The 24,086-nt window shown below is 52.0% G+C and overlaps 1 protein-coding gene across 1 annotated transcript; it reads left to right on the forward strand.

The window, feature by feature from the left end:
* XKR7 (XK related 7) lies at positions 1 to 23,726 on the forward strand. Its single transcript, XM_019950649.3, has 3 exons — positions 1 to 584; positions 21,180 to 21,382; positions 22,708 to 23,726. Exons 1-3 carry the CDS (start codon positions 1 to 3, stop codon positions 23,661 to 23,663), a joined length of 1,743 nt encoding a protein of 580 aa, XP_019806208.1. The 3' UTR covers positions 23,664 to 23,726.
* The last annotated feature ends 360 nt before the right edge of the window (positions 23,727 to 24,086 follow it).

Here is a 24,086-nt window from a genome sequence, read left to right on the forward strand (position 1 = left end):
ATGGCCGCGAAGTCGGATGGAGCGGTGGCCGCGGCCGGCCCGGGGCCGGAGGGGGCGGCCGGAGGAGCTCGGGGCGGTGCGGGTGGGCGCGGGGAGGCGGCGGCGGCAGCCGGGGACCCCGGGGTAACCGGGGCGGGAGGCCCGGGGCCGCGCTACGAGCTGCGGGACTGCTGCTGGGTGCTGTGCGCGCTGCTCGTGTTCTTCTCCGACGGCGCCACGGACCTGTGGCTGGCGGCCTCCTACTACCTGCAGGGTCACCGCACCTACTTCGGCCTCACGTTGCTGTTTGTGATCCTGCCCTCGCTTGTCGTACAACTGCTCAGCTTCCGCTGGTTCGTCTACGACTACACGGAGACCGCTGGGGCCCCGGGACCCGCAATCAGCACCAAGGACAGCGGCACCGGCGGACCGGTCATCAGCACCAAGGACAGCGCCGTCACCTTCCGTACCAAAGAAGGCAGCCCCGATCTGGGCCCCCGACCTGAGCCCTCCTCGGCCAGCGCCTACCGCCGCCGCTGCCGCCGCCTCTGCGTCTGGCTACTGCAGACCCTCGTCCACCTCCTGCAGCTCGGCCAGGTCTGGAGGTAGGAGAAGCTCAGGTGGAGAGAACTGAGTTGGAGGAGTGGGAGGTGGTAAGGGGCTGCCTGCCGCCCCAGCCTTTCTCTGATCCTCCACGCCCGCTCCTGTCCTGACCCCCGCCCCGCCCCACCCTATTGCAGCTCTGATTCCTCCTCTGCCAGCTCCTCCCTGACCTCTGCCCTCTAACTCTGATCAACCTCTGTACCATCCTCTAGGATCTGGCTATTGAGGGAAGAGGGAATGGGGCAAGAAGAAAGAGAAAGAGATCCTCAGGGGTGTGTGAATGAGGAGGGCCCAGGGCCGATGGAGAAGAATGTGAAGGTTGGAACAGGGCCCCAGGGCTCCATCCAGCCCTGTCCCACTCCTCTCTGCCTGAGTGCTGAGCCTGAGCCTGGGCTTAGGAAAGATCTCAGAAGTCCCTCTCTGCTCTCAAAGATTCTCAGTTCGGAATTGCAGTCCATTCCCAACCTCCCAGGAGAAACAGAATTCGAGGCAGCTAAATGAATATCCCGCCAAACTTTTTGGACTTTTAGGAAAGGTTGTGGTGGACCTAGCTGAGAAGGTGTCTAGCTCCTCTGCCTCCTAGGACTTCCCCAGTGTCTCTGCAGCGCCCCCCCCCCCGCCCCCCGAAACAGAGCCATGGGGATATGGGATCTTGAATCTGAGATTAGATAGCCACTATCTGTCCTTTCATCTCAGGACAGTAAGACAAAACTGAAGCTTTGTACAAGCCGCCCAATTCTAGGCTTCTTCCTCTGCCAGGACTGAGGGTGGCTGCTGAGCTGAGTTAACTGGAGACGGGGAATTCTGAACCTAGGGTTCCCCTTGAGTCTGTATTGCTCTAGTAGCTTAGGCTCTACTGTGCACTGACAGAATGAACTTGTCTGCTATTTGATCTTACACAAACCTCTCCTCCCTCCAAGCCTCAGTTTCCTCACCTGTGAAGAGAGGGCGATTCCCTACTCTTCTCATCTCATTGATCTACATTACATTTTCTTACCTCTTGGAATGGTCAGGTGAGAGAGGGTCTTTGTAAAGGCCCCGCAGACTGTAACATATTTTAGGAATGCAATAGATTATCATGATTATCACACCTGTGGGGAAAACATGGAAAAAGTCAAAGTCACTGTGGAGTAAAGGGTGATTATTGCTGTTGTTATATTTATTCTGCTACTTGTTAACACATTCTGCTTAACTCAGAAGATGCAGTTCTGAGCTGAGGGTTGGAAAGAGGACTCCCAGGGTTTGTCCCAGCTGCTCATTTGCTGTGTCACCCTTGTTGTGTTGCCAAATCTCTCTCTGACTTGCTTTCCCCATATGTGCCTTGCCTAGATGATGTATATATTCCATTTAGCTTACCCTGGGGGAAAAGGTGGGAGGAGCTCTATCCACACAAGGTGGTGTTATTATTATTAGCTTGACACAAAAAATATTCATGTCTACATCCAGGAACTAATCTGCATTTATCATTCTGTGCCCGAGTGGACAGATGGTGAAAGATATTTTTAGATTCTGAAATGGTAACTTCCTATTCTTGGTAACCAAAGCTTCATCCCCCTTTCCCTTCAGCCTAAAATGGGCCAGCTGCCCCTTGACTCACTGGCTACCTCAAAACCCCCTTCTCCCATTTTCAGAATCTACTTACAAGAAATGCATACTTCTTTCTTGAACATAAACTGAATTTCCCTCAAACAGAGCAAAAAATGACCATGGGGTGGAGGTGGGGGTCTCAGGGGAGTGGCTGCAGATGGCTGAGGGTCCATTGAACTCCATGGTTTCTTAGATAAAAGGGCTAGCGATTTCTACTCTACCCTGTTCGTAAAATGAGGGGCTTGGGATGAGATGATTTTGCAGGGATGACAAATTAATGGCTCTTAGATTGAACTTGGCCTACAGAAGTATTTTGTCTGGCTTGCATAGTATTTCAAAAATCCAAAATCCTAGCTCCTCTTGAAAAAAAAATGCATCTAGCAATATCAGGCCTGGAACAATTTAGACAGGGTATATGCGCTTCAGTTTGTCCGGTTCCATTCTCTTGGATCACATCTGGACTCTTTCACTTAGGCCTTAGGGGCATGAGAGCCCTAATTTACAGTTCTGTAACAATTGTTTCATTAAGCCTTCACTTTGTGCCAGACTACTGATTGCCTTTTTACCTGCTTCATCTCCTGTATCCCTCCTAATAATCCTGCAATGTGGTTGTATTATCATTCCTGCTTAACAGATGAGGGAATGGAGGCTCAGAAAAGGGACATCCTTGCCCAAGGTCACATGGCTAGGGAGTAAAAGCACTGGGACTCAAGACTCTCTGCCTTCAAAGCCCAAGTTCAATTTATCTCCCCTGCAATTCTGCCACTAAAGTGTCCTCCAAGCTCAAAGAATTATGAGTCTGAGATACCAAGATTCCAGGATGATAGAAAGTCAGGGCTTCTGCTGGACTGAGATAAGAATGGGAAAGGAGGGGGAGGGAGTTGAACTATGTGGATAAGGATGGGGAGACTGTGTATATTGTCAGGAAAGTGCTGGATTGGGGGTAGGGCGGGATCAGGAGACTTCATCCAGGTTTGTAACTAGCTGGCTAGGTGACTTTGGGCAAGGCTCTTCCCACCTCTGGGCCTCAGTTTCCCTGTATGTAAAATGAGAATAATAGATTTGACGGCCTTAAGAGCCTCCCCTTTTCTGGAAGTCTGACTCTGGGTCTATATCAGAGCTAAACCTCTGGGCCCCTGTCCCAAAAGCTTTGGATTCAAAAATGGCTGAGAGTCTGGCTAAATGGAGAGAGATCCAGACGAGAAGCCACCAGAGTTGGTATTCCTAGAAACTAAGCAATGTGGTAAGCAAACATGAGGTTCCCACAAAGAACAGGCTCACTGTCCAGCGGGACTTGGTGCAGATGTTCTGAGGGCTGGACCCCAGGGTAATGAGGAAGGAGATGTGTGTGTGAGACCTGCATGATCAAAGCTGAGGGACTGGCCATTCACTCACATGCTGATTCCACGCCCCCAAATCTGAATAAATTAATTTGAATCATAAAGATATCTTTCAACTCCTTATGCTTGCACAATGTTGAATCAAAACCTTGAATACTTTGAGGAGCTAGTAACACAGACTGTGTCAGTACATGGGTGTCAGACAAGGGGACAGTATGGGGCAAGCAGTGTCCTAGAGAAGCTGAAGCTACCGCCCAGCTCCAGCTGATGGTGCCACAAGAAATCATGGACCAGGTGTTGTCAAGTCTTGATTTCTCAAGAGAAATGGGAAATTGGGATTTTTTTTGGTGAATTCTGCCAGTATTCAACTACTAATTAAGGTTTTTAAAAATAGTGTCAACCACAGGAAACATATGGGGGCCCATCCTCTTTGTAACCTCTGGCCAGCTCCTTACAATTGATTTAGGTTCTTTCTTCTTCTGTTCCCAAACAAGCCTGCAAGATGCATGTTATTATTTTAATCACAAAATGGGGCTCTGAGGAGGGAGAGCAAGGGAAGGAATTCACAGACACTATGCACCCTCCATGTCCCAGCAGGCCCCACATGAGGTGCTCTAGGCATGTGATCTTGTTTTGCCCCAAAACCTTCCCTCTGGTGACAGTTGATATACCCATTTATCAGACAAGAAAGTGAGGCTTGGAAAAGTCAAGTAACTTGCCGAAGGTCACCCACTGAGCAAGTGGGGGAGAGGTGAGGTGTCAACCCACCTTTGCCTAATTCCCAAGCCCAGGCTCTATCCCTGATACCACCACACTGGCTGCATTAGAGGATCCCAGAGCGATGGCCCGGTACAGAGACAGATTGATCCCTGAGAGAACACACAGATCCTCTGGTCAGACATGACGCTGGCTGGGGGCTGGACACCAACCTGTGTTTTCATGCCTTCTGCCCAGCTCCCACCCCCATCCCTCTGAGCTGTTAAGCCACTCAGCACTGCTAAGCCAATTAAAGTCCTAACCCTGTCCACTCCGACCCTGTGGGCAGGAGAGTAGTAAGCCATGAATTCTGCTTTCCCTAATCTTCAACTCACTGGGCCCCAGCTTTGCCCAGATAAGCATGGTTTGTTAAGCCAATTAGTGGAATTAATCTGCCGTGGGATTCCTCCCAGGCTATCAGGATCCGGGGACCCCAAAATGGGAGGGAGGGGAAGGAAAGAGGCAAACTGGACTTTGAAGGCCCTCCCTCTACCACACTCTCTATGTCTAGGCCCCAGCACTGCTCCCTCTGCCTCCTCACAAGCCCTGCACTCCAGAGACGTTCAGAAATGAATTAGTGACCTACCTGGTATGAAAGTCAGTCTCTGGGGCTCCTCTCTGGGAAGCTCTGTTCTTTGCGTGATGGTTAAGAACATGAACTCTGGATTCAAATGTCCTCAGTTCAAATCCTGACCATACCACTTTATATGTGTGATCCTGACAGGTCACATAATCTCTCTGTGCCTGAGTCTCATCCTTTATAAACTAGAGACCATACGGTATCACCTCTTGGTTTGTTTCAAGGTTTCAAGAGATAATATACCAAGGTTTTAGCAAAGGGCTGGCCATCATTAAGTACTCAGAACCCCTGGCAATGGTTAGGACCATCAGCCTGGGCTTTGTTCCCTGTAGAAGGAGGTTTGTTCACTGAGCGGGTGGCCTGTGAGTGGGCAGGAGGGCAAGAGGGCCTTGAAGGACCCTGAAGCCATAGGGACACGGCAGCTGTGCATTTAATCTGTAGTCATTCATTCCACAAATATATGGAGCACCTGCTGTGTACCAGGCACTGCGCTAAGTGCTGGAAATACAGTGGTGAACAAGGCAGAGTCCCGGCCCTCTTGGAGCTCAAGAGTCTAGTGGGGGGCTTCCCTGGTGGCGCAGTGGTTGGGAGTCCGCCTGCCGATGCAGGGGACACGGGTTCGTGCCCCGGTCCAGGAAGATCCCACATGCCGCAGAGCGGCTGGGCCCGTGAGCCATGGCCGCTGAGCCTGTGCGTCCGGAGCCTGTGCTCCGTCACGGGAGAGGCCACAACAGTGAGAGGCCCGCGTACCGCAAAAAAAAAAAAAAAAGTCTAGTGGGAGAAATCAATAAACAAACAAATTAAAATATATATTACGTAATATAAAATATAAATAAATATAATACATAATATAAAATATAATGGGTTAGATAGTGGTAAGAACTATGGAAAAAGTGAAAAGGAGGAGGGTGTGGCCCTTCAAGATAAGGTGGTCAGGGCAGCCTCTGTGAGGGGTGGGCATGTGGGCAGAGGGCTGAACAGGGTGCGGGCAAGCTGTGTGGATGTCTTGGGAAGGGCGTTCCAGGCACAGGGAAGGAGCAGAGCAGGGAGAAGCCCCTGTGGCAAAGCAGAGAGCTGGGGGGAGATTGTAGGAGACGATGGTGGACAGGGTGGCTGGGGGTGGATGACACAGGGCCCCAAAGGCCGGGGGGGAGGATTGGGGCTTTCACTCTGCATGAAGTGGGGAGCCCAAGAAGATTTGAGCAGAGTAGGAACAGGGTCTAGACTTATGCTCTACAATGCGCACCCTGGCTGCTGGATCAAAAATGGACTGGAGGGAAGCCAGGGTAAGCCTGGAGACCCACAAAGAGGTCCACCCTCGATGATCCAGGTGAGAGAAGATGGAGGCTGGACCAGGGCAGTAGCAGAGGGGGCGGGGGTCTGTTTTAGGCATAGCAGGCAGGGTATCTTTCCTTCAATTGGTCAATTTCCCCATTGGGGCCAGACAGTTAATGGTTAAGAACTCGTACTCTGGAATCAGCCTTATCCCGTGTCTGCCACTTTCTGTGATTTGGGGCAAATGGCATAACGTGTCTGTGCCTTAATTTTCTCATCTGCACATTGGACGTTCTTACTGACAGTATGTATCGCGCGTGGCTTGGAGTAAATTAAAGAAGGTATGTGCGGTGTTTAGCACGGTGCCTGGAACACAGGAAGTGCTCAATTCTCAGTAGCCATTACTAGTTGTACAGTAATAATACAAGTATATAAGTAATACATAAAACTGGTCAGGAGTTGGATTCCATAGTGGTTTTCAAACTGTGTTTCACCTCTTACCATCATTTCAACCTGAGTATCTCAAAGTTTCTCTTTCTTGATATGATGGTCACGTGCCTAAGATTTTGTTTTGACAGTCCTACAGCTGAAACATGTTTACAACCCCCTGAACTCGGTGACTATCCACAAGGTCCCTCCCTGCTCTGACCTTGCAGGCTTGTTCCAGTCTAGCCTCACCACCCACCTCCTGGGAGACCCCTCTCTAGGACGCTCTCCACCCGGCCGCCCTCCTCTCCCTGCCCAGCTGGCAGCAACAGGCCATTAGAGCAGCTCCTAACAGACACAGCGGCGGCAGTTGGGCCCAGCGTCCCCTGTTTGATCTATAAAGACCACACAGGAGAAACCCTGGGGGAGGAGGGAGGGCTGCCAGGAAATGGCTTTGAACCCCTGGCAGCTGGGGCGAAGGTCCCCAGGGAGAGGAAGGAAGATGGGTTGGGATCTTCTCTGGCCTCTCCATTCACCACTCTGCCTTTGTTAGGGCCTCGGAATTCCTCCTCTGGGAAATCCTATCAGCCTCCGGTCTCCCCCCAGCCCACTCCTCCCCATATCCTGTCTCCACCTGCGGCCAGAATGGTAGTTCTAAAGCTCAGAGCTGACCCTGCCACTCTGTAGCCAGAGGGCCAGCCCTGGCTCCCCTCTGCCCCTTGAGCGAGTCTTAATGCTATAGCCTGGTGTCAAGCCCCAACCTCCCACCCTTTCATCTCCTCACTGCTCTACACTCCCCCCCAAATAAGTCACATGCTCCTTTTTTTCATGCCTCTAAGCAGCTGCCTGCAGTCCTTCCTTCAGCAACACCCCGCCCCATCCTCCTCCCAGTGAAACTCTGTACATCCCTCAAGACCAAGCTCATATGCCACCCCTTCTGAGACGCTTGCCCTGAACAAACTCAACATGTGCCACCCTCTGCCCCTCAGACCCCACCTCCCATTTCCTCAGTCAGGCTAGTTGTTGCCATTTTCGTCTAAAATGAAAACTGCTTGGTTGTTTTGTCTGTTTAAAAAGGAGCTGTATGCTCTTGTTGAAACCTCAGGCAGCGCAGGAAAGGTGCAAAGGAGACTCCTCTCCACTTATTATCTCTGGGGGTGCAGAAGTGGGGTCAGGGGAGATTTTCCCTTACTAATTAGATATTTCTTGTATCACTTGATGATTTTACTCTGATTTTTAATTAACCAAGAAATACATTTTACCTGCATACATTTTAAAAACATGTATACCTGCTTTCAAAGAGTCAGATACTACTAAAAATTATAGTCACCATTTATAGAGACATAGATTAGGTCATTCCTCTTCAATCCTGTCAGGTAGGGAGTGTAATAATGAATAATAATAAGGACTGTGGAGCCCAAACTCTGACTCTGCCACTTAGGCGCTATGTGACTTTGGGCAAGTCACTTAACCTCTCTGGGCCTCAGTTTCCTCATCTGTGAAACGGGATAACACCCCTATACAAATGGCCATTATGAAGGCTTATTGAATTAATATATGGAACATGCTTTGCACAGTATTCAACACATCATAAGTCCTCAAGTAGTGTTAGCTAGCATTATTGGCCCGTGTTTCAGATGTGGAAATTGACACACAGAGAGGTAACAGCCTCCTAATACATAAGTAGCAAAGCCAGTGTCTGAAGCCATGCAGTCAGGCTCCCAAGCCCACATGTGTAACTACCAAGAGATACTACCTTTTGCTAGTTAAGTGTATTCTTACAAAACAAACAATCATGTATTGCTTTGGGAAGAGGGAAAAAGTCAGAAAAGTATTTTTTAAATTTTATTTTAATATAAAGTACCCACTGTTGACATTCTGGGTTCTTCCTCTCCGACTTTCCCGCCATGCACAATTACTCATTCCTCCTCAGCCCCACAGTCCTGATCAGATTCTGTTGTGATCCTTGCCCACCTGGCTGGTTTTCCTACCAGATTAAAAGGGCCTGGGGAGTTGAGGCCTTGTTCGTCCTTCTTTCTGTCCCCCACCATGACTGGCTCCGAGCTGACACTCTGTTGCTATTGGTGACCTTGTACCCAGCGAGCTTTGGTGAGGTCCATAGTAGGGTCTTAGAACACAAATTCTGTTGAAGCAGGGTTTGCATCTGTGGCTGATGTGGGGGGGCGCTAAGGCAGTGTGGGAGCCCCTTGCTGTGTGGACACAGCACTGAGGTCTGCTTAGGCCTTCATCCGCAGCCTTCCAAACTGTCAATGAACAAATGCAGGCTAAGGGCAATACATATGTATTTGTACAAGATGTAGTAGAAGCAACCCCGGGGCTGAGTTCCCAGGAGGATGCACGTGTGTCTGACAGGAGATGAAGTTCCTCGTATGCAGTAAGTGCTCAATAAACGTTCATGTGAACTGAATAGAATCTTTAAAATCAGAACCTTTTTTCCTCCACTGTTAGTAACGTAACTTTATTTAAATTTTTTATTTTATATTGGAGTATAGTTGATTAACAATGTTGTATTAGTTTCAGGTGTACAGCAAAGTGATTCAGTTATACATATACATGTATCTATTCTTTTTCAAATTCTTTTCCCATTTAGGTTATTACAGAATATTGAGCAGAGTTCCCGGTGCTATACAGTAGGTCCTTGTTGGTTATCTATTTTAAATATAGCAGTGTGTACCTGTCAAACCCAAACTCCCAATCTATCCCTGTTCCCACCCTTGCCCCCTGGTAACCATAAGTCTGTTCTCTAAGTCTGTGAGTCTGTTTCTGAAATCAGAATCTTGAGAAAGACATTTCTCTGCCTGGGATTCAGTTATCCCATCTGTAAAGTCCAGGTGGGGGCTTGGGAATCCTGGATGAGTTTTCCCAGGACTTGGACAAGACAGCAGAGTAGCTGAGAGCTTGGGGCACTGGTACAGCCCATGGCGCCATGGCTTCCTCACTGTGTGACCTTGGGCAAGTTGCTCCACCAGCTGGAGCTCTAGTCGCATTGTGAAATGGGGTGATAGTATTCACCCCTTAAGTTTCTTGTAAAGATGTCTTGAGATAATGTAAATGAATAGGGTCTTCACATATTATATGCTCAGAAAATATTTACTACCAATTATTATTGGCCCAAGTAGTAGCCCATCCTACTTGCTTCATAATAAGATAGGGGGTGGGAGAAGGGCATCAAGGGTCCTAACGCTCACTACCCCTCACCCACAGATCCCCCCTTCAAGGAAGGAGACTTATTCTGTGACTCCAGAGACAGTGTGAGGATAGGTGACAACCCAAAGTTAAAGGGAGGCAGAAGCTGTGTGATAAGAAGAAAGATCTCCCTGGGTTGCCCCGAGGGTGTGAACTCCACATCACCAGACATGCATGCAGACAAAAGTGACTGACTTTGGCAGGGAAGCAGTAGCAGAGCCTCCTGCCTTCAGTTTGGAGGATAAACCAGTCATCTCTAAAGCCCCTCACAGTTTTCAGAGTCTGTGGATCTAACTTGGGTGCTTTGTGATGCTTACCTGCTGGACCACAGGTTGCAGATCAGTGGCCCAAGGGCAAATCCAGCCTGAGGATGTGTTCGATTGTCCCATACAGTATTTTTTCCCCTACTATTTAATGAAACTTTTTATTATGGAAAGATTTTAAATATATAAAAGCAGAGGGAACAGGATAATGATTGCTCTGTGTACCACCATTCTGCTCCAAGAATGATCATCTCCTGGCCAGCCTTGTTTTACTTAGGCCAGCACCATCCGAAAGAACTTTCTGCAGTGATGGAAATATATATGTATATAGGAAACGCACTGTCCTATACAGTAGCTACTAGCCACACATGACTATTGAGCATTGGAAATGTATAATTGAGCAACTGAATTTTAAATTTCATTTAATTTTAACTAATTTAAATTTAAAGAACCATATGTGGCTAGTGTAGGACACGTAGGTGTTGGAGAGTATAGGTCTGGACCCCACCCCATTTCTTGCCCTTCCATGTTATTTTGAAGCAAGTCTCAGATGTCATATCATTGCACCCATAAATATTTCAGTACATCTCTAAAAAGATAGACTTTTTAAAAATGTAACTGAAGTATGTAATACTGTTATCAAACCTAAAAAAGGAATAATAATTTCTTTTAAATTCATATGGTATTTTTAAAATTAGTTGCCAACATTTCCAAATTGAAGTTTTTGGGTTTTATTTTGTTTTTTGCATAAATATCCTAATTTCCAGCTCTTCTTCCTTTTTTTTTTTTTTTTTTTTTTTTTGCGGTACACGGGCCTCTCACTGTTGTGGCCTCTCCCGCTGCGGAGCACAGGCTCCGGACCCGCAGGCTCAGTGGCCACAGCTCACGGGCCCAGCCGTTCCGCAGCACGTGGGATCTTCCCGGACCGGGGCACGAACCGTGTCCCCTGCATCGGCAGGCGGACTCTCAACCACTGCGCCACCAGGGAAGCCCTCCAGCTCTTCTTGAAAAATTGAAATTCCAGCCATACTGGGCTCACATTCTCCCATGGCAGCAATCAGCTGGAGCTGAGGGACAGCTACCTTTCTAGACACCCTTCTTTCATTCCCCAGAGTCCCTCATAATATCAGCTCGGCTCCTCTACCATCTAGGATCTCATAGATCAGAGACAAAGAGAAGTGGTGCTTTCTCCCTGCCTCGATCTTCAAGTACCTTCAGATACCACCAGGAGACCAGGATCTAACTCCTTCTCCCTCACAGGCTCATGCCACCCCAATGTCACACAGGGAAATCAGGAAAAGAGGAAAGGGGGGATCAAAGAGGCTTGGGCTAGAGTATGGAGTCCTGGCTTTGAGTCTCTGCTCTGCACCCATTTCACAGATGCGGCAAGTGAAGCCCAGAGAGGGAAGGCGATCTGGCTGCACTCATACAGTGAAGAACATAAGAGGCAGGAACCTGGTCCCAAATGCTTTGCTGGAGAGGAGCTGCCTGCTTCCCTGTTGGGCAAAGAGAGGCACACTGTCTGGGAGCTGACTGCAGTGGGCGGGTTGGGAGAGGGTCTCAGCTTTACAGCCAGAGCCTAAAATTAGTGGCAGGGAGATGTTTGGCCTTAGCCCAGCAAAAAAAAAGTGCTGTGACTCTGGAGGGGGCTGCTGAGGAGGAAGGAGACAGCCCAGCTCCCAGCACCATATGAAATGGGAGCCAAACGTGTAAAATCGCATCCTTTACTGACATTTATGACTCATTAGGCTGCCAATTCCAGGAAGGTCCCATTTTACATCCTTGCAGGAGTGCTCAGCATTGAGGAGTGGATAGATGGGGAGGGGGCCTCAAGGCTGTTCCCCCCAGGAGCTTCCTTGACCACATTTCAGGTGAGGAATCTGTATAATTGGAGGCCCAATGTTTTGCAGGGAACTCACAGACTGCATCTAGGTCCTCAGCTTGATCCATGCCTGTGGTGAAATGAAGGAGTCCACCATTCCTAAGCTGAGATGCAATTCCAATGCTTCTGGCTACTGATCTTGGGCATGTCACTTCTCCAAATGCCTGCTAAATGTCTCTGGGGTCCATCCCTTCTGTCTGGGCCCTCCTCACCTCTCACCTCTCACCTGGGCTCCCAACCTCCACTCTTGCCTCCGTCCAATCTGTTCCTTACAGCCAGGGTACTCCCTCTAAAATGCAGAAGTGCTATCCAACACAATCTTCACTCTTCAGATAAAGACCAAATGCTTCACCATGGTCCCACTCATCCCTTGCTTTCTCACCTCCTTTTCTGGAGCTATAGCCATTCTGACCACTTACTGTTCCCACCTAACTCAGGACCTGTGCCCATGTTGTTGCTCTACCGGAAACTCCCTTCCCTCCTTTCACCTGGTTAACTCCTGTGCCTGCTTCAGATCATGCCTCAGTAGCCACCTCCTTCAGAAAGCCTTCCCTGACTGCCATGTCCTTCCCAAGCTGGGCGCTTCTCCCATAGAATTGCCTTCCTCAGCACTGGAGCACAGAAGCCTGTTGGAACATGTCTGCAGCCCACAGAATGTCTGTCGTTTCAAGTCTACAGGACGATTTCATTAATGTCCATGTTCCCCGCTAGACAGTGCCAGATGGACTGGGTCTGTCTTGCTCACCATCATGTCCACCAGCATTTTAGCACAGCTCCTGGCACACAGTAGGTACTCAAAAATGCTGGGTGGGGCTTCCCTGGTGGCGCAGTGGTTGAGAGTCTGCCTGCCCATGCGGGGGACGCGGGTTCGTGCCCCGGTCCGGGAAGATCCCACATGCCGCGGAGCGGCTGGGCCCGTGAGCCATGGCCGCTGAGCCTGTGCGTCCGGAGCCTGTGCTCCGCAACGGGAGAGGCCACAACAGTGAGAGGCCCGCGTACTGCAAAAACAAAAAAAACAAAAAAAACAACAAAAAAAAAAACTGCTGGGTGAATAAACGTCAAGTGAACCTCCTCTTTTCTGAGACTCAGTTTCCTCATCTGGAAAGTGGGGGTCATGCCCACGAAACCTCACAGGGCTGCAGTGAGGATTTTGGCGAAGTGCCCACAGAAGGCCTTTGATGAGTGGCAGTTATTTTCTGGAGGAGGGCGAAGACCCCAAATAAGGCCCTGCCCTGTGAACTTGTCCTGAAGGGACTTCTCTGACCCTCTGTCTCCTGAGGATGGATTCAGTGAGCACCAGGGAAAGTCAGGCGAGGAGTAGGTCTCAGCCCCGCTAGAAACTAAACTGGAAACTACAAGACCTCCTCTCCCTGCTGGAGCCTCTGAGTCTGTCAGCTTCTTAAAACCTCGTATTGGTTGAATACCCTGCACTGGGCTGGGCATTTTATACAAATCACCACTTTCTGATTTTATAGCTATCCCATAAGGTGGGCATTGAGCTGAAGGGTTCAGAGAGGGAAGCAACTTGCCTAAAACTATACAGACAGTAAATGATGGCGTCAGGATCTGAACCCGGGTCTCCCTGCCTCTCAAGGCTGATTCTTTCCCTCTGTACTTGACAGCCTTCACTTGGGGGCTTATAAAATACATTCACACTCCATTCATTCACTCATTCAAGAAACAAATATATATTGAACATTAACTATGTGCCAGGCACTAGGGGCATAGCAGAGAAGAGGACAAACATGGTCCCCACACTCGTGGAGAGACAGACAAGAAATATGTAAGCAAGTAAGTTAGATCATCTCTGGTTGTGATATGTGTTATTCAGAAAATAGGGTAACTTGACAGAAAGTGGCAAGAGGGGTGGGTAGAATTGCTTTGGAAGGCAGGGGGCGGATCTGGGAAGGCCTCTCTGAGGAGGTGACACTGAGCTGAGATGGAAAGAATAAGAATTTGCCACGTGTTGGTAAAGCCCTTTCCAGGGAGAGGCCCTGAGGCTGGAAAGAGCTTGGGGTGTCCAGGAAGAAGCAAGACCAGTGTAGCTGGAGATGTGGGAGAGGGGGACAGCGGAGGGAAATGAAGTCCTAGAGGTAGACAGAGGCTGGATCGCACCGGGCCCCACAGGTCATGGTGAGGATTTTATTCTAAGGACAGTAGAGAGCGACATGACCTGACCTAGGATTTTACAGGACTCCTCAGGCTGCTGTGTGAAGAATACGGTCTATGAGGGCAAGGATGGAGGGAAGGAGATCAAGGTAGATGGAGGCTGCCCTGCTTGAGGTTGGGTGGCTTGGACCAGAGTGATGATACTGGGGTGGGGAGAAGTACGTGGGTTTAGGAGACAGCTGTCGGGCCTTGATGTTATCAGGATGGGATGTGTGGGGACTTGCGCCTGATGAAAACTCCTTGGGGTAGGCAAGCATCAAGTTCCTTGGACCTATTTTGTAGGAGAACTAAAGCCCACAGAGGAATTGGACTTTCCCAGAAAGTCCAGTGGAGGCCTTGAGCCTGGGTTTCCTGACACTCCAACTACTATTGTCACCCCTTCCCCAGTTTTCTCTAAACCCACATAATTCCAAGCAAAGCTTTTAGGTCCAGCCCTGTCCGACACGGGTCCTCCCGGGCAGCCCTCTGAATACCTTCCAGGCAACTGAAGCACCTTCTCTGATGCAGGGGCCCATGGAGAGCCAAGTCTGAGTCCTAGGTCTGGCAGTAACTTGCTGTGTGACTTTATACAAGTCCCAGTCCCTTTCTGGGTCTCAGTTTCTTCATCTGTAAAATAAAGATAATAATAGTACCCACCTCAAAGATTTGCTGTGACGAATGCACAGTATGTATAGAAAGGCTTAGCACGGCCTATCATACAGTTGGTGCTCAGTAAGCGTGAGCTATTCTCATTATTTTTGCCTGCACGCTATCCCCCTACAGACTTACGGAGCAGTTGTGGGCCCAGTTGGTACAGTGTTCCTGCTGCTTTCCATCAGCCCAGCCTGGTTACCCTCCAGAGCCTGCAAGCCTGGCCCACAATGGAGACAAGAGAGCTGGCCATGGTGCCGTTTCTGGATGGGGTGGGAGCGGGGGAGCCGCTGGAAGCTGCTGTGTTTTTGGCCCAGAGCTGTGAGGGGGAGTGGAGAGGGACGAGAACACACACTCGGAAACGCTGAGATCGACAGATGGAAGAGCCGAGGATGTGAGAGACGCAGACAGACAGAGAGAGCCCCAGAGTCGGGAGACAGGGAGCAGGCAGGGGAGGGCGGCCGGAAAACTGGCAGAGTCACGCGAGCCACGAGCTGAGCAACAGACCAGCAGATGGACCAAGCCGCCAAGGGACTGAAAGACGGACAGACCAACAGGCAGTATTCAGGAGACAGCCAGAAAGACAGACAGAAAAGCAGACCTGGTATCCGAGGGGACAGACAGGCTATCCTGACATCCAAGGGACAGACAGACTGACGTTCCTGGCCTCTAAGAGCAGACAGACAGGCTGACGTGGGACCCCAGGGTCAAGCTGACTAACAGATGGACATAGTATCTGAGAGACGATGTGACCTGTAGTCCAAGGACAGACAGGAGGACTGACCCAGGGCCCCAGGGTGACCCTGACTGACAAATAGATTGACTGACTGACAGTAATGGAGGAACAGATAAATAAATAGGCTGACCCTGCATTCAGGGGACAGACACAACAACAAGCTGATCTGAGCCAGAGACAGAGACAGACAATGACCGAGGATCTGAGCACACACAAAAGACGGGTCCAGGATGACCTTCTGCACGGGGACTGAGGCCAAGGCCAGCAGCCCTGACTGGTACCAGAGACTCAGGGCAACCCAGGAACAGAGAACAGGAGAGAGACAGGGTGACCCAGAAACTTTCTGGCTACTTAGGGATGTGGGATCCCCTCATCCTTCTCTCTTCTGCCCGTTAGAAAGGAGCCCTCAATGCTGGGAAGTCCCTGGGCCTGGGGAGAAGGGGATGAGCTCTGTTCATCTCCTGCCCAGCTGCCTGCTCGCAGGGCCGGGGGATCCAGAGGAGACAGCCTTTCGGATCCTTGAGTGGAGGGATTTCACACGCTCACTGCTGGCTTCTCTCTTCTCTAGGCTTCGTCATTTTGCTCCCCACCCCATCCTCAACGATACACACTTACCACTTCAATTTCCAACTTCCTCCCAGACAGGCTTCTTCTCCGAGCCAAAGATTGGGAGTCAGCAAGTTAGATCCAAAACAGACTTCTGAGCACCTCTGTTTCCTCACCGGTAAAATGGGGGCGGTAGAGCTGTCTGTTAGGTTCTGGCTCACGCTGGCCTCGGGCAGTTTAAGGCTGGGGGTGTCAGAGCTGGGGAGGCCCAACCAGGCTGTGGAGCATCAGGGAAGGCTTCCTGGAGGAGGAAGGACAGATGTTCTGGCTCTATGCAAACTCAGGCAGAGAAGCCCCAGGGCCTCCAAGGTCAGGAGGGAGACACCTGCAAACACTCATGCACAAATATTCAACAAATATTTATCAAGTGCCTACTACACGTACTGATGCTGGGGACACAGTGGTGACCAAGACAGATGAGGTCCCGACCCTCAGCAAACCACAGTGGTAAAACAGAAAATAGATGTGTAAATTAATAAATAAGATTGTTTCATAGTGTATGTTAAGAACAAAATAAGACAGAGTGATATGAGAGGTGAGAGTGACTTAGTGAGAGTGGAGGGGCTGACATAGGATGAGTGGCCTGGGGGGCCTCTCTGAGAAAGTGACGTGGGAGCTGAGGAATCAGCCACGGGAGGATGTGGGGAAGGGGGTGTTTCAGGCAGAGCAAGTAGCAAGTGCAAAGGTCCAGAGTCAGGACCAAGTTGGGCTGGCTTCCAGGAACCTCCAGGGCGCGAATGAAGCAGTGGTTTGAGACGAGTTGAAAGAAGCAGAAAGGGCCAGATGGTTTAGGGCCTGCAAGCCAAGGGGAAATGCTTGGATTTTATTCCAAGTGGGATGGGAGGCCCTTGGAAGATTTTGAGACAGGGAATAATGTGATCTGACATGATTAGTTTTTAAAATATCCCACTGGTTGCCATGTGGAGAATGGACTATGGTGGTGGGGCACAGGAGTGGATGCAGGACTGAGAAAGCAGAAGATGATGGTGGCCTGGACCAGGGTGGTGTCAGTGAATGGACAGACTGGGGTTGTGTTTTGGAGGAGAGTAGAGGCACTGCCCCTGAAGTTGGATTCCTTTCCCTGAGATGAGGTGTTCTCTGTAGGTGGCATCGGTCCCATTTGTGGTGAAAATCAACTTCTTCCAACTTCCTTTCAAGTAGAGTGGAATCAGGTGGGCTTCCTGGAGGAGGTTTTAAGGGCACCTGCTAGTACGTCAACTTTCAATTAAAAGAGAGAGGCTGGATGATCAGAAGGAGCCAGAGGCCTCCACCTAGCATATGCTCACCCTCACTATGTGCACATCCCTCTACAGTTTATAAATGCCCACAACAAGGGGGAAAATGAGGCTCAGAGAGGCAGAGAGATTACCCAAGGCCACACAGCATCCAGGGCACGGGCAAACCCACAAGCCCAGCATATTGCCGTCTTGTCTCCTGATCCTCGCCCCAGTGGCTGTGATGTAGGCAGGAGGGCAAGTGCTGTGCTCCTTTCTAGAGAACGTAAAACTGAGGCCCGGGGAAATTAGGTTGTATGTCCTGGGCAGAGCTGTTTTAAGACTTTTGTGGGTCCCACATCTATCAAGTATATTAAAATGCAGCCATATCAGACATTGAATGTAAATTATATATACCCAGATACAAGCCAAATTGCAGTCGACTGGCTGATATGCTCTGTTTTGCAGACATTTAATTAAACATTTATTAATTTTGATTCTGCAGTTTTTCCCTGTGTTTTAGAGCCAATTTTTTTTCCAGGCTTCAAACATTTTGCTAGGCCCATGAAAACCTCACAGGCCCTTGGCAACGAGCATGTACCACCGGCTGGAAAGGACAGCCACGATTTTTGGACCTGTTGTCAAAAGGGGCAAGGGGCAAAATGAGGCTGAACCGAGGCCCTTTCACCCTCAGACTGCAGCCTGGTCTCTCCACGCTCCCTGCTGACCCCATGTTCTTGGGTCTCAGGAGCCTTCTTTCTTCCCCTCCCCCTTCCTTGCTCTGGCCCAACAGCGCCCTCGGCTGGGTAAGCCCTTTGTCTGCTGTTAGCTGGGGTGTGGGGTGTGGGGTGTGGGGTGTTGGGAGCTGGCACAGGAGGGGACAGGAGTGGGTGGGGAGTTGGGCAAGCAGCCTGTCAGGTGGTGATGGATGCTGGCCGGGCTGGGGCCTTTCTCATGCTGACCCAGGCCGGGAAACAGATGGTCTTCAGCCTGAGGGAAACTTCCAGGGTGTTGCCCTCCCCCAGCTCCCCAGGCCCCTTCACACTGGACCAGCTGGTCTCTCCTTCCTGTTCAAAGCCGGAGCCGCAGGACTGGGAAAGGGAATGGGAAGGGGGAGATGGAGGCTGGGACAGGTGGTCTGCGTTTTGGGCCCTGAGAAGCTCTGGGGGCCAGCCTGGTCTCTCCCCGAGTCGCCCCCACTTCTGGCATCCCCAGCTCTGCGCTCGACTCCTCCTCTGTGCCCTGCCTTAACTCAGCCCTGTCATTTCAGGCCTGAACTAAACTGGGGACTCACCTGGCCTTCCTCCAAGGCAGCCAGCAGAGTGAGCTTTCTCAGCTACCGAGCTGATCACATCACCCCCGATTCTGGGATAGAATTCAGGTTGAGAATAAAATAGGAACCGTTCAGTCCAAAATTTGATGCCCTTCACAATTCTAGTCTTCTAATGCTCCTCCCCAGGACAACCCTCCCCGCCAGGCCTGGCAAAACCCTGGCGGTGGAGATCAAGTGTTTCTTCCTCCAGGAAGTCTTCCCCAGCTAAAGTTACTGATCCTTCTCTGGGTTTCACAGCATCTTAGAGCATCTATTTCAGCTCTTAGCTTGTCTGTTCTCCCGTGGGACTGTGAGGTACTTAAGGTCACAGGGCCTGGAACATAGCAAGTGGTCAAGATACGCTTGCTATGTGAATGAATGATTCTAGCTGCAGACATCCTTATTTGGGGGGTAGGCAGGGGCCTAGAGAATAGAAGTCACAGGGAGACAAATTTCTGCTCATCAGGAGAAACACAGTTCGGCCCTGGAGCTGCTCGGAAGCCAAAGGCTCTGCCTCAAGAGGTAGCGTCTCCCTGTTCTGAGAAGTGTGTGAGCAGAGGGGTAAATGCACGGGGCTGGGAACTGCTGAAGGGATTCCAGCGCTGGACAGGAGAGTTAGACTGAAGGGCCTCTGCGTCTTGAGTCAGCTTCTGAGGGAACAGCCCTCCTCCCCGTCCTGGGGGCCAATACCGTACTGTTTCACACTGAGGGCGTGTCTACACCACCGATTGGTCCTCAGAAGACCCAGAGATGGGAAGGAGAGGCCTAAATGGTATGTTTCTGGCCATGTTTTGGGGGGAAGTTTGGGTCCCAGAACATTAGCTCTGAAAGGATCTCCAAAGTCTCCAAGCCCATCCCTCTTGTTGGCAGATAGAGAAGCTGAGGCCCAGAGAGGGCCACACCATTGCTAAGACCAGGATACTCATTTGGGAAAACTCTGGGAATTAGCTGAGCACAAATTTCAGGGAGCACTGTGGTTCCTCCCTTGGGCTGGTCACACACAGCTGAATACAGAACATCCTGGAAATGCCAGCACTTCACATCAGGGAATAGACCCCCGGATCCCTGGTTCCCTGATTGTGGATTCAGGCAATAGGGTCATTGAATCTAGTGGGATTTTCTCCCCCAGTTTTGGGGGATATGACTCCTAGAGGAGCCTTCTCTGGTTTCATGAAAAGGGCTTGCCTGTCCTGTGTATCAGAGAATTTGGGGTTTGGGGCTGTTGTACCTGCAACAGCCAGGAGTGGAGCTGCTGGGCAAGGAACCAGGGCAGAGATCTGTGTGGACAGGTCCTTTGTCACCCTAATGGGCACTGCACTTTATAGCTGCAAAGTGCCTCATACATTTAATCCTCACAACCACTTTAGGGGAGATCAACTAGGGCTCAGAGAGGGTCTTGTTCAAAATCACACAGCAAATTAGAAGCAAAGTCAGGAATTGAACTCAGGACTTCCAGATCCCTTCCATACCTCCTACGGGGCTACCAGAGTTCCATTCAGTTAAACAGACTTGGAATCATGCACTCAGTCATGCAGCCAATAGGACTGGCACCTACCGTGTGCTAAGAACTGAGGATATAGCAGTCAGTTATGACCTAGTCATACTCATGGAGTTCACAGCCTGGGGGAGATGGATGCATAACCAGACAGTTACAACCCACTGTGACGAGTGCTGGGTCGGAGGGAAGCCGGGGAGAGGCCCCTACCTCAGGTGGAGGGCGATCAGTAGAGGCTACCCTGAAGAAGTCATATCTAAAAGCTGAGCCTTGGATGAAAAGCAAGAGTTATCCAGGTTTGGGGCTGGGGTGGGGTTGGCGGACAGGGCAAGGTGTTCCAGGCAGAGGGAACAGAAAGTGCAAAAGCTTAGCAGTGAGGGCGAGCAAATCTGTGACGTGTACAAAGCAGCTGGAGCTGTGAAGTTTGTTGGGAGAAGTGGCACCAGAGGAAGCAGCTAAGTCGCAAATGCCAGGGGATCTCTGAGCAGCTTCCCTAAGGGGAGAACTGGGCACTCAGACGTGGGGTTGGGGAAAAGGCCAGGAAGCTGGCAACAGAACTGGGGGCTGGCACCAGGACCGTCCCTGAAGGAACCTGTGTATGGGCAAGTCTTTACGGCTTGCAGTGAGAGGCAGTGTCGCCTATTGGTTAGAGTGTGGGTCTGAGACCAGCCCATCTGGGTTTGAATCCTGGTTCCACTGCTTCCTAGCTGTGTGACCTTGGACAAATGACATACCTCTCTGAGCTTCAGTTTTCTCATCTCTAAAATGGGGATAATAATAGGGTTATTGCAAGCTCCGGGTAAGGTGTTCAGAATCCTGCAAAGAAAGCAGGCCCTAACTTGCCATAGCAATAATGATCCTTATAATGCTGTATTCAAGGCTTAATTTGTGCCAGTGCTTTAAGCTAGTGAGCCCAGTGGGAGCAGCCCAACAACAGCCCCGTGAGGCGATCCTTTCAATGAGGCCGTTTCACAGCTGAGGAAACAAGCGCAGTAAGTGACTTGCCCAGGGCAACACCGCGCCCTGGCCCTCTGCACTTGCTGGGTGGCGAGGGTCTGGTTGGGAGGGGGCGAGGGGGATGAGCGCGCGCAACAGCCTGAGCACCACGTCCTCCCGCAGGTACCTGCGCGCCATGTACCTAGGGCTGCAGAGCCGCTGGCGCGGGGAGCGGCTGCGGCGCCACTTCTACTGGAGGATGCTGTTCGAGAGCGCCGACGTGAGCATGCTGCGCCTGCTGGAGACCTTCCTGCGCAGCGCGCCGCAGCTTGTGCTGCAGCTCAGCCTCCTGGTGCACCGCGGCGGCGCGCCCGACCTGCTGCCCGGTGAGCCCCGCCCCTCCGCCTGCCCGCCCCGGGCGCCCCCGCCCCCAGGGCTCACTCGTCTGCAGTATTCTGACGGCCCCACCTGTCCCCCACCCCCACCCCCACCAGCCCCATGCTTAAGGTCCCCTGGGGAGGCCCTGTCCACTCCCCCCACCTTGGCGCACTCACTGTCGGGGTTTGGGAGGCCCTGCCCCTTCTACTCTCTGCATTCTCCAGGCCTCTGGAGACCCCCAGGTCCCCTCCGATGGCCCCCTTACCCTCAGTGTTAGGAGACACCCCACCCCCTTGCTCTTCTCAGGCTCCCTGCGCACTACCCCCTCCCGCCCTCCTCCCTTCCCCATTGCCAGGGCAGACCAGACCTCACTTCTGCCAAGTCCAAAGAGGCTCTTGACCCCATCACCACACCTCAGACCCTCAGGGAAGTCCCCTGCCCCTGCTTTCCCCAGACTGTCCCAATCCCAGTCTGCATCTCCTGGGGACCCCTCTGCCTCACAGACTCTCTGAATCACCACCAGTTTCCAGAGAGCCCTTCCATCCACCCCACTGCTCTTCAGCCCCTTGTGGACTCCTCCCAGGCTTCGTCCTGGTCCCCAGGAGCTCACCCCGCCCACCCACCTTGCCGCTTCTCGAACCCTAACAGACCAGGCCAACCCCTTCAGTGTCAGAGAAAAGCCACATTCCCAGTCTCCCTGGGGCTCCCGGTGCCCCTCCCGCCCGACACTGCCCGACACACCCTCAGTGTTTCAGAAGACTCTATCACCATCTCTCAGGTTCCCTGGGCATCCCTCGCCCAGGGTCCTGGGCCCCAGTCGAAACTTCCCACCGGGATTTTCCTCCCATGCCCTCAGCTGTGCTCAGCTTGGATATTCCTTTCCATGCCCCAGCCTCATCCTGGTGGCCTGTAGCTTCTAACAGTCCCTTCTGGCTCCTCCATTCCCTAATCATGACCCCCCTCTTCACCTCCTTTTTCACTCCCAGAGTCCTGGACCCTATTTTCCCAGCCTCCCACCAAGACCCCTGAACCCTAACAGCCCCATACTAGAGACCCCAACCTGACCCTTATGGAGACCAAAATCACCCACTTCCCCTCTCCCTTTATGCTCCCACCCCTGTAGAAGTACCCAACCCTGTCCACTCTCACCCCTGCCTCAGTGTTCTTGAAGACCACCCACCCAGACCCTCTCCACACCCCTCTCGATTTGTAGACCCTTCCCTCACACCTCCTCAGAACCCAGCTCCTGACCCAGACCCCTCCCCCTTTCCTCAGACCCCAACCCGGACCCATCCCTAACCCAGCCCACCCTGCCCCCACCCTGTCTCCGCAGCCCTCTCCACCTCCGCCTCACTCGTGTCCCTGGCCTGGACCCTGGCCTCCTACCAGAAGGTGCTGCGGGACTCACGGGACGACAAGCGGCCGCTGTCCTACAAGGGCGCCGTGGCCCAGGTGCTGTGGCACCTGTTTGCCATCGCGGCCCGCAGCCTGGCCTTCGCGCTCTTCGCCAGCGTTTACAAGCTCTACTTTGGCATTTTCATTGTGGCGCACTGGTGCGTCATGACCTTCTGGGTCATCCAGGGCGAGACGGACTTCTGCATGTCCAAGTGGGAAGAGATCATCTACAACATGGTGGTGGGCATCATCTACATCTTCTGCTGGTTCAACGTCAAGGAGGGCCGCAGCCGCCGCCGCATGACCCTCTACTACTGCATTGTCCTGCTCGAGAACGCCGTGCTCACCGGCTTCTGGTACTCCAGCCGCAACTTCTCCACTGACTTCCACTCACTTATTCTGGTCTGCGTCGTGGCCTCCAGCTTCGCACTGGGCATATTCTTCATGTGTGTCTACTACTGCCTCCTGCACCCTAACGGGCCCCTGCTGGGTCCCCAGATGCCTGGCTGCATCTGCCCTGAGGCCCCAGGGCCCTGTGGCCCACCAGCCGATGCTGTCACAAGTCCCCCGAGGTCCCTGCCCAGGACTACAGGCGCTGAGCGGGATGGGGCCTCCGTGGGAGGCGAGCGTGCGGGGACCCCCACACCACCTGTCTTCCAGGTGCGACCTGGCTTGCCTCCCACGCCTGTGCCCCGCACCTTGCGGACAGAGGGGCCTGTCATTCGGATTGACCTGCCTCGTAAGAAGTACCCTGCCTGGGACGCTCATTTTATCGACCGCCGGCTCCGGAAGACCATTCTGGCGCTGGAATACTCCTCGCCTACGACACCCCGCTTGCAGTACCGGAGCATCGGGATCCCCCAGGAGCTGCTGGAGTATGAGACCTCGGTGTAGGTCACAGTCTCCCTGCAAAAAGGGATGAACTCTGGCTGATCCCACATCGAGCACAGTGTTGAGCCCAAAATGTCAGGGCCACCAGGCTGAGGGGGAGTGGATCTGTTGGTCCAAGGGTAGAGTGGCGCCCACCATGGGGTTATTTCATGGGAGGCGACAGCCTTGTGGAGGCCCCAGGCCTTGGCCCTGTTTTCAGCCCTGTGGCCCATTTCCTAAACTCCCCTGAACCGGGACCCAGGGAACCAACTGGTGCTACGCTCCTCGGGAGCGGCCCCACTTTCATGGAGGCCTCCGTATCACAGCTGGTGCTGAGGACCCCACACCCTCTCCCCTGCCTGGAGCTGCCCACCTGTCAACTCTGGTGGGCCCGCCAGAGAAGGGGGTCCATGACCTAGGCCCTGTGCTCCTCAGGGGGCGTGGGGG

The sequence above is a fragment of the Tursiops truncatus genome, chromosome 15, assembly GCF_011762595.2.
Source record: "Tursiops truncatus isolate mTurTru1 chromosome 15, mTurTru1.mat.Y, whole genome shotgun sequence".
Taxonomy (NCBI): Eukaryota; Metazoa; Chordata; class Mammalia; order Artiodactyla; family Delphinidae; genus Tursiops; species Tursiops truncatus.

Bases quoted from the DNA above. Each gene is read 5' to 3' on its own strand.
- XKR7 (XM_019950649.3), top strand. From the start codon at position 1: ATGGCCGCGAAGTCGGATGGAGCGGTGGCCGCGGCCGGCCCGGGGCCG. The intron at 585-21,179 runs GTAGGAGAAGCT...GTCCTCCCGCAG, and splicing joins CAGCTCGGCCAGGTCTGGAG to GTACCTGCGCGCCATGTACC. The intron at 21,383-22,707 runs GTGAGCCCCGCC...CTGTCTCCGCAG, and splicing joins CGCGCCCGACCTGCTGCCCG to CCCTCTCCACCTCCGCCTCA.